At 37.0% G+C, this 11,032-nt stretch overlaps 1 protein-coding gene across 1 annotated transcript; it reads left to right on the top strand.

Annotated features, from left to right (window-relative positions):
- Positions 1-1,494: 1,494 nt before the first annotated feature.
- On the top strand, positions 1,495-10,551 carry LOC127627780 (ribonucleoside-diphosphate reductase large subunit-like). Its single transcript, XM_052104324.1, is given in 20 exon segments — positions 1,495-1,637; positions 2,238-2,326; positions 2,808-2,985; positions 3,086-3,186; positions 3,291-3,350; positions 3,447-3,486; positions 4,690-4,852; positions 6,446-6,587; positions 6,682-6,765; positions 6,904-7,065; positions 7,191-7,270; positions 7,361-7,562; positions 7,822-7,867; positions 7,870-7,970; positions 8,064-8,285; positions 8,388-8,464; positions 9,293-9,428; positions 9,510-9,605; positions 9,697-9,885; positions 9,990-10,551. Coding segments are annotated over 20 exon segments (2,379 nt in total). The 5' UTR covers positions 1,495-1,618; the 3' UTR covers positions 10,182-10,551.
- Positions 10,552-11,032: the final 481 nt, after the last annotated feature.

Raw genomic sequence — 11,032 nt, 5'->3', positions numbered from 1 at the left:
GAAAGAAAATAAATTCCTGAAACTGAGTTGTCACCATTATGGTGGGCATTTGGACACATCTGTATATGCATTTTAAGGGTTTTCTCTTAAAGTAATCTTAATGATTTAAGCTGCATTGCAAGGTATTGATGTCTTGATTTCATAATTATTTTACCAATATACACTAGTAAAACCTATTTCCACATCTGATGTCTTTTCATACTCAATATGTTGCTCATTCATATATTTCCAAACACCCCAACTGAGAGGGGCCGCAAACTACCAAAATTCTGGGTCGCTCCGCCCCCAAACCACGTAATCGCACTCTGAACTTTTTTTTTATTGAAAATAATAAACACACCTATAAGCTTCATTCAGCTAGTCGAGTAAACCGTTTAGGTAAATTACTTTGCTGTTTTCTGCTGTGGTTATTTCGTTTTTTTTATTTTTCAAACCGAAAAAGTTGGTTGGCAGAATTAACCTGTTCCGGTAGAGTCCATCTACAAGCTTAGCCTAAAATAGCATAATGCCCCCAAGACCCCGCTCTTTTTGAATGGATATCTATGGAGGAGATGCTGAGGTGTGCTGAATAAGATGCTTTTGTGTCAACAGTTAATCACTTAATGAACTAACCACCAATTCGCTAATCTTCCGACATGTTTTACACTAAACCGTTCTTTTTTAGAAAGAACTACGTGTGGAGTTTACTACGATAAAATTGCTGCTATAAGTCACTGACGATTTTGCGTCAGGTAGGTGTCAGTTTACGGCTCTCCCCATTCATTTTGTAGGATATACGCAAACGGTGACTTGATGTCGTAACACGACGTTACGCGCCCTCCTATGGTTAAAGCGCGTTTTTTTATTATTATTTTTATTGAACAAAAGACTTACAGGGATTACACATATCACACACAAAAAACACTTAAGAAAACAGAAAACTCGAGGTAGAGCAAGGCAATAAAGTATATTTTTACATTAATCAGAGATAGTCTACAAAAAAACGAATTCACAAAATATCAAAAGCAATAGAAATTAAACACAATAAATGCATACTACTACTGCTAATAATAATCAAATAAAGCTAAATAATATACGAAAATATATAATAATAATAAAATAATAATTGTCACCTTCAGGAAATCAGGAGGTAACTCTTATAGTGAAACCACATTTTTTTAATCAACAGAGCAGTTTTAGCGGCTTTCTTGTTAAATGATAAACCAAGAGAGTCATATGTTAATTTTAAATCGACACAGAACAGCCTAAAATTGGACTTAGAATAAGTGATTTTACAATAATGGAGATGAAAATTTCCATCCATATCATAAAGCGCGCGGAGGTTGTTAAATAAATATACAACATTTCTGGTTCCTGTTTAGGTTCCGTCCTGCTAGATTGACGAAGAAGAAGAAGCGCTAGTCCATTGGCTGAGATATTCTGGTGACGTACCTTTTTTCAGGCGGGTTGTACTTTAGTGGCGCGCAAATCTCTTTCATAAACACAGACCGTTTGTGGGAGCAGCCGAGTATCAGGGCAGCCGAGTTGCACTTTATACGAAAACAAGCATACGAAAACCTCTTGTTTATTTCATAATATTGTACATTTGTTTGCTGTTTCCTACCAGAAGACCTCAACCATGCACGTGATCAAGCGAGGTAAAGTTCCACTTAAACAAACTTAAATATAAAGTGTTGTTGGATAAGGAAAACATTTATAGGCTTTATATGCAAATATGAATATTTACTGTTTATCCAAGTTGTCTCATGACTACAATGCTGGCCAGTCTGCAAGACTAGCAATAACATGTATTGTCCCTCGTGTAGAAGTGTCTCAATGTAAGACAAACAAAGCAGAGTAATTTGAAGTTGTAGATAAGGAAGCCGATTTATTCATTGTGTATTTGACAGGTTTTTTTTCCAACTACATATATTAAGTTGTTATCCATCCCAAAGGTTATGCTTAAATTTCCTGTTGAGTAGCTGTTTTCTTTGTTAGCTCATAGTTGGCGCCAAGCGCGGCATTAACTAGGTCAGAGTTGTTACAAAAATACTGACACTTAATTGTCAAAGTAATATAATAAGATTTTGTGTGAGTAATAATAAAAATAGCATCATATTTCATGCTCATGAGAAGCATATTTTTATACACATTCCAGATTAAAAAATAAAAAATTAGTGTCCTCATGATTATGGTTATTTTGTTTTATTCTATTCATATTATGCTAACTGGTGTATTTTTCCCCACTCTTGTTTCAGATGGACGCCAGGAGCGTGTCATGTTTGACAAAATCACATCACGCATCCAGAAACTTTGTTATGGACTCAACTCTGACTTTGTTGATCCTGTAAGTTGTGAAATTGTTTTCACATCAAAACATTTTAATAAAATCTTACAACGTACATTTCCTCATCCTTTATAGACCTCTCACATAAATGCCAAAAAAATCCTTAAACACCTGCTGACACCTTGTCATCTTTGTCTAGGGCTCGTAATCCCATCAAGGTGTTCATTCAGTTGAGTCTTTACAAGTGGTTGACTTGTTTAGCAACTTAGTTATTTATAAGGTTTCATTGTGTTAACACTGACAGAGATTTAGTCACTCCCAGTGGCAGTCATTGCGTCACTGATGATTTGCATAAAGTTAAACTCTGCTCAACTTTGTTTGTGTCACAAAGTTGTATGACTTTGGTGGCTTTGTCGTTGCAAATTGCTGTCAGTATGAATGCCCCATTCTCGTAGATTCAGATCTGTGAGGAAAAAAGGCATCTTCACAGATTCTAAATTATGATTTTTTTATTTATTTATTTATTTTTTTTGTTGCTCAGACTCAGATCACAATGAAGGTGATTCAGGGTCTTTACAGTGGTGTCACCACAGTAGAGCTGGACACCCTGGCAGCTGAGATCACTGCCACCCTCACTACCAAACACCCTGACTATGCCATCCTTGCAGCCCGCATCGCTGTCTCCAATCTGCACAAAGAGACTAAGAAAGTCTTCAGTGGTGAGCTGCAGTTTGTCATTTCTTTCATGTCTACAGAACACTTGCCTAGCCTTTCATTAAAAAAAAATCTTGATTTATTTTCTGTATCTTTCAATCTCAGAGGTAATGGAGGACCTTTATAACTATGTGAATCCCCTAAACGGTCGCCATTCACCTATGGTTTCCAAAGAAACCCTTGACATTGTTTTGGCCAACAAAGATGTAAGTGCTTAATAAGCATAAGCACATTTAATTTTCTTCATTCAAACTCAAGTTGTGGTGTTAAGTTTATACTTTGTTCATTTAATTCTTTCTTGCTTTCATAGCGCCTCAACTCAGCCATCATTTTTGACCGGGATTTCTCTTACAACTTCTTTGGCTTCAAGGTAGTTCTAAAACCTGAGAACATGAGATATAATGGTTGTCTGAAAATTATGCAATGTTTTAGTTTTCTTTTATACAATTTTTGTACCCTCTTTTAGACATTGGAGCGCTCCTATCTGCTTAAGATTGATGGAAAAGGTACGTTTAAATTCAAGCTGTGTAGCAGAGCTCCACAATAAAGATTTTTGTCCTCACCCAGTAGATAAATAGTTCAGATTTGTATTTGGCCTACCAACATTTATTTATGAAAATAAATACTAGCTGAAACACATCTTGAACACTGTTACACACAACTGCCACTGTTGATATAAAATTAGGTCTAATAGATTCTACCTTTAAAGTTATTTCATATAAAACTAACATTTTGTCAAAATATAAGTTACTCATGTAAAATCCTGAAACAATTTTGTAAAGGTGATTTTATGTTTAATGATTAAATATTTTTGGCACATAGCACAGTGTTGCTCTTTTCCTCAGTGCTGTTTGGCATGTCAGGGCTGCCTACTGTTTCATGGGTTTGACTTAACTTCCTCCGTAACGCTTTAAACTAGAAAAGTCTCTCTAGAATTGAAATTGGTCACATCCTGGTCGTTGCACGCACGTGCCAGAAAGAAGAGTGGATCGTGATTGCGAGCTGGTTCCGTTGCACTCGTGCAGATGAGAAGCCTTTAGCTGATTGCGAGATTATCATTATTTCTCCTCGGCAGTCCAAAATATCTTTAATGTGAGAACCACGTCATTGTTCTTTCCCTACTGTCCACGACAGGCCGAATAGAACGCGCCCCCCCCCCTCCGCCCCCAGTTGAGAAACACTGCTTTAACTCACACACACTCACTCATATCAGACCCCCTCGCTTCTCTCTAATATTTTCTCTGCTGCATGTGTGTGGCGCAAGTGGACTAGTCTGACAGGCAGTAGAGAAGGAAAGGAGATGCGCATATGCAGGTGATATTCTCCATCCGGTTGCATTTTTTTTTTCTCAATACCGTAGAAGAAAATGTACATGGTATGATAACTATTAATTTTCATATGAAAATTATTAGTTATCGTACCATGTACATTTAATTTAGTTATCATGCCATGTACATTTCCATATCTACGGTATTGAAACCGGTATACCACTGCAAACTTAGTGGGTAAGGGGTGAAAAAGAAAATCTCAGCTTTCTAATGTTATAATTCTTATGTTTCTATGAACTATAGAGCGAGCGCTGTATGCAGAACATCCGTTTGAATTGGCATAATTGGTCACCACATTAATAAGCTTTAAAACAACATTTATTGTTTGAATTTGGGGGCAGATAGGAAACTTCCTTTGACACCTTGATTGCTTGTTTTCAGTTGCTGAACGGCCTCAACACATGCTCATGAGAGTGTCTGTGGGGATTCATAAGGAAGATATCACTGCAGCCATTGAAACCTACAACCTGCTGTCTGAGAAGTGGTTCACTCATGCCTCTCCTACCCTCTTCAATGCAGGCACCAACAGACCACAACTCTCCAGGTGAAAACAGGAAAGACAACATGGTTACTATTAGAGATGTAACTGTATGAAAATGTTATCGGTATTGTAAAAATGTGCTGAGAATTTTCAAAAAATGTTGGTTTGGTGACTGAACTACATGGCTCTCTGAAATTCTTGATTCTGGTCACTCATCCCGAAACTCAAGATCCTTTCACGCTCTCTCCTTTCATACAAGCACAACTGGTCCATCATGCGTCTCTGTTATAGTTATCGATTGTATTGAAAATGAAATCGGAGAACTTCAGTATTTGCATAGGACGATTGTTTTGTAGACTGCAAAGGATTAAAAAATAATTTAAGAACAGGTAGCATTTTAAAACATTCATCTCAAATCACTATTTCATGTCCCCATAATTATTTGAAAAGCTGTGTATTAGTGGTATGAATGTACATCACTTAAGTGTCGCACGCATTTGTTACCATCTATGTTTCCATCCAAGGATTTTTTGCGAAAAGTTTTAGTGCATCAAAATAAAGCTGATGGAAATGCAAATTATTGCGAAAATAATTGTGTACAATAAGTGTGTTCATAATATTTTTGATTACCTCTAGCGCATAAACTCTGGCGACACTTCAGATGGCATGAAAAACTGGTTTGGAAACACTTTCTTGAGAAAATTGGCATTAGTGCAAAAATGTCACATGACAGAATTTGCCCCAATCGTTAGCCTGTGTCAATCATAACGACAAGGATTATGGATTGCAACATAGGATCTATATGCCGTTAAAATCAATCATGACACTCCAGGAGTGCCAACACAAATATCTCATATCATGCATGGAGAACAAATTAATGGCCACTGTTTGATTAATTTAATCGCAGTAGCTATCCATTTATTTAAGTTGCTGTTCCACACCATTCAAAATAATAGATGGCAGTCACATAATTGGCCCATAATACAAAAACACATTTCGTGTGCACAAAGTTGTTTAAAATAAATACACAATACTAGGAGAAAAGCATCAGTGTGCTTTTGTTTGGAACGCTAACTTTTTATAAACCTATTGTTTAGCTTTTGAAAAAATGCCATCATAAATCCCTGTATTAAATTGCCAAACGGGGAAAAAAATTAAGACCACTGCAAAATTATCAGTTTCTCTTTTACTATTTATAGGTACCTACCCATGTTTTTGAGTATTATTATTATTATTTTTTTTTTAATTGTATTATTATTCTATAAAGTACTGACACGATTTCTCCCAAATTCCAAATAAAAATATGGCCATTTAGAGACTTTATTTGCCACCTGGTTATCTACTGGTTAGATGGAGACCTGGAGAGGCCTTCAAGCTACAGTGTCTTGCACCCACTGTGAAATTTGGTGGATGATCGGTGATTACCTGGGGGTGTTTCAGCAAGACTGGAATTGGGCAGATTCCTCTTTGTGAAGGATATCTATTGTTCTGACTGATTTATTATCAAATTTTCTATTCAATTGAAAAAAAAATCCTTAATCCCAAATAAATAAAAAGGTCATGGAAATTAATTGGCCAAAGGTGTTGGAAACCTGTAGCAAAGTAGGCCATTATTTATAATATGAGTTGTCAATTTTCTTTTCATCAAATGTCTAGTTGCTTTCTGCTTGCTATGAAAGACGACAGTATTGAGGGGATCTATGATACATTGAAGCAGTGTGCCCTCATCTCCAAGTCAGCTGGTGGTATTGGTGTTGCAGTGAGCTGCATCAGAGCTACAGGCAGCTACATTGCTGGGGTAAATGTTCTAAATCCACCGCTTTCGTCATTTGCCTATATTTGATAACTTGAACAATTAGGAAATGAAGCTAAACACTGGCTTTTATCATTAGACAAATGGCAACTCTAATGGCCTGGTTCCTATGCTCCGTGTCTACAACAACACCGCACGCTATGTGGACCAAGGAGGAAATAAGGTAATATATTTTACCTGTTGGTTTTATAGAAAGCATGAATTTCTTCCCAGGGCTGCTTTAAAATATAACTCTGAGAGATAAGCATGTTGATTTATAAATGCATGGTTTTAAAATTTGACCTATCTTTCCTCAAATCAGAGACCAGGAGCTTTTGCCATGTACTTGGAGCCGTGGCACTTTGATGTCTTTGACTTCTTAGAGCTTAAAAAGAACACTGGAAAAGAGGAACAAAGAGCTAGAGATCTGTTTTATGCACTTTGGATCCCTGATCTGTTCATGAAGAGAGTGGAGACCAATGCGGTGAGCACACAAAACATTGAGTTTAATATATTTACATACATGGGGAATTGGACCATTGCCAAAGACCAGGATATTTGTTTTTAATTTTAAGCACAATTTAACATCTGAATCATATCCTTTTGCAGGAATGGTCTTTGATGTGCCCTTGTGACTGCCCTGGTCTGGATGAGTGTTGGGGAGAGGAGTTTGAGAAGCTCTACACAAAGTATGAAAATAGTGCAATGTGATATTGAAAATACCAAAATGATTAGTAATTAAAGTGTCTTGTTGTAAACAAATTAACCATCTTTTAAAGATATGAGAAGGAGGGCAAATCTAAGCGTGTGGTGAAAGCTCAGCAGCTGTGGCACGCAATCATCGAATCTCAGACAGAGACTGGAACACCCTACATGCTTTACAAGGATGCCTGCAACCGCAAGAGCAACCAGCAGAACCTGGGCACAATCAAGTGCAGTAACCTGTGCACAGAGATTGTAGAGTACACTAGCAAAGACGAGGTAGGGGGAAGAATATGAAAACATGACATCAAAATGGACCCATTCTACTTTCTTAATACACATTCCTGATGTTATTGTAAATGATTAATTGGTGAGCATTATTCAAAAAGTAAAAATCCAGTCTATATCCAACACCTATCAAATGTCCTGTTTCACTTAGAAATGCCTTGCATTGTGAAGGTAAAATGGGTTGTAAATGCTGTTTCATGTTGACTTAAAAAGTTGAGTGCTAATTGACCAAACACTCTTCTTTTTGTAGGTGGCTGTTTGCAACCTGGCGTCCATTGCGCTTAACATGTATGTCACCCCGAACGGACCTTTGATTTCCAGAAGTTGGCCTCTGTTACAAAGGTCATTGTGAAGAACCTGAACAAAATCATCGACATCAACTACTACCCAGTGCAAGAAGTAAAGTTCTGTTTCTTATTCTGCTTTAGCTACTTCCAGCATTATTATTATTATTATTATTGCAGCAAATGCTAATGATCTATCACATAACAGGCAGAGAACTCCAACAAGCGTCACCGGCCCATTGGTATTGGCGTGCAGGGCCTGGCTGACGCCTTCATTCTCATGCGTTTCCCCTTCGAGAGTGCAGAAGCTCAACTCCTCAACATACAGATCTTTGAGACCATATACTATGCTGCCCTGGAGTCCAGCTGTGAGCTGGCTTCAGAATTTGGGCCATATGAAACCTATGCTGGGTCTCCTGTCAGCAAGGGTGTAAGTTAAAATAAGATCTAAAGTGTAGATCTACTTCAGTTATGGTGTACAGATATTGGTTGAGATTACAGAGCTGTAATTGTTCCTTGTTTGATCACGCAGATCTTGCAGTATGATATGTGGGAAAAGACACCTACGAAACTTTGGGACTGGAATGCACTCAAGGAGAAAATTGCAAAGTTAGTAAATGCATAAAAACATCTGTGCACCTGTTTTTCACTAACCTCAGTCTTCCAATGGTCATGGAAAACCTGCAAATATCAGGACAGTTTTTAATTGTGATTTGTAGGCCTGAAAATGTGATCTTAAATCAGTCTCAACTGCTGGTGGGTGCACTATGGCATGAAAATTTGTTAAACTTTGTTTGTCTCCAAATACATAAGTCAGGCATATGGGGTATTGTTTGAAAGCTTAGAATGTGTTACATAAAATAACAAAATTAATCCTGAACATTTATCGCAAATCAGCGCCACCTAAAGGTCTTTCAAATAGCACTTATCACAAATCGTAATTTTGTTACAGAACCAGAATTACATGCTTGCATATGGGAAAAAAATATTGCAATTCTATTCATCTTAAGATTGTAAATGTATATGAATATTATTTATGAATAATTCGATTTTTATTTGGGGGGGGCTTTCTGAGAAAATAAGACCTATTTTTGGCAGTTAGACCACAGTATGTGTAAATGGTGAGCTTTTACATTTTGAGAGTTGAAAAATTGCAGGCAGCACCCCAAAAATGCCCTGAAAAGGTTGAAGACGTTAAGGTCTTAAAGTCATGTAAATTTGTATAGTAAATATACACTTTTCTAGTTGTGCTCCACTCTAAAATACAAGGGAAATTACTCTAAATTATTTTCCAAATCCCCATCCAGTGTTCAGAAATTAAAGTAGTTCATTGATCAAAAGGTGTGGGAACCCTGTAACCTGCAAGCGACAACTGTTTCACTTCATGAATGACTGGCTGTTCACTGGAATATTTAAGTCTCCTGTACTTTCTCTTAGACATGGTGTACGCAACAGTCTGCTTCTGGCTCCCATGCCCACTGCCTCCACGGCTCAGATCCTGGGCAACAACGAGTCAATCGAGCCTTACACGAGCAACCTCTACACACGCAGAGTTCTGTCTGGAGAGTTTCAAGTGAGCTTGAAAGTTCATTAGGAGTACACATAAATGGGTTTCTTTGTATTTAATTAACCAGTAGGCTCTGTTTACCTCTAGATTGTGAACCCACACCTTCTCAAAGATCTAACAGAGCGGGGACTTTGGAATGAAGAAATGAAGAACCAACTAATTGCTCAAAATGGATCAATCCAGGTTAGTTGTGTTCCCAATACATTGGAGGCTAAAAAAAAAAAATGGTCCTTTAAAAAAAAAAAAAAAACTTTATAAATATTTCTTTTTGCAGAGCATTTCCACAATCCCAGATGACCTGAAGGAGCTGTACAAGACCGTGTGGGAGATTTCTCAAAAGACCATTCTAAAGATGGCCGCAGAACGAGGAGCCTACATTGACCAGAGCCAGTCCCTCAATATCCATATTGCTGAACCCAACTATGGCAAGCTGACCAGCATGCATTTCTTTGGTTGGAAGCAGGTAGGTACCTCCATGAACCAGGATTTACAAATGTGGAATTAAGAGAAATGGCATGTCTGTTACTGACTACTAAAATGTTGTTCCTAACAAACTTGTCTCCACAGGGTCTTAAAACCGGAATGTATTATCTAAGGACTAAGCCAGCTGCCAACCCTATTCAATTCACTCTGAATAAAGAGAAATTGATGGAGACGCAGAAAAGTGCGACCAGTGAGGAAGAAGCTAAAGAGCGCAACAAAGCCGCCATGGTGTGCTCTCTGGAGAACCGTGATGACTGTCTGATGTGTGGCTCCTAAACCAAACTCCTTCCTTGCTCTCAGTGAGGATCATTAGAATTTTGCATTTTGTACAGTATTATGTTTTTTGTTTTACTGGTATGGAGCTATTATAATAATATTCATAATTTATATAAATGTTTTCCATCTGCATTCAGTAATGATCTGACAAGTCATCACTAGCACAATGTAGTTTATAGTCATGTATACAAAAATTAAATATTTTGAAGGGTGCTCATGATTTTGTTTAACTTTTTAAATGAATAAAAATAAAGTACTGAATGGGTCATCTGAGTTCTACAGTCATTTTCACACTGCAAACACCTTTACCGGTTTATTCAATGTGCGCAAGTATTGAGCGCATGTCTGGTTACATTTCATCTTAAAGCAGAGTATAACCCAATTATTTAAAATCTCATGTAAGGTGTGTTTTTTTTTTTTTCCTTTTTTTTGTCTTCATAATAGTTTCTTGTATCTAGCGTGCTTTTTTTTTTTTTTTTTGTGCATGTAAACCCTCAATTGCAATGCATGTGGTGAATATTTAACTAGCATTGAGGGATGTGACTTGCAACTTCATTTATTAATACACTGTTAACCCTAATAAGTTAGAACTAATTACATTTTAAGTGAATAAACTAGCAAGTTATTTTGACAATAGAATATCGAAATTGTTTTTTGTACTACACAAGCATGTTAATTGCTCCTGAAATATTGAGTAAAACAACTCTTACATTTTAATGGCACGTACTTTTTTTTTTATTATTAAATGTAACTGGCTGAATTTCATGTAACTCAATTTTAATGCTTAAAATAGAGGGAACCCAAGTAGCTAGTACAGTGAATACTAGCATCTGGATTGGATGCTAATCATA

Source organism: Xyrauchen texanus, chromosome 34, assembly GCF_025860055.1.
Source record: "Xyrauchen texanus isolate HMW12.3.18 chromosome 34, RBS_HiC_50CHRs, whole genome shotgun sequence".
NCBI lineage: Eukaryota > Metazoa > Chordata > Actinopteri > Cypriniformes > Catostomidae > Xyrauchen > Xyrauchen texanus.
The sequence above is the reverse complement of the archived record's forward strand: the minus strand, read 5'-3'. Positions and strand labels throughout refer to the sequence as shown.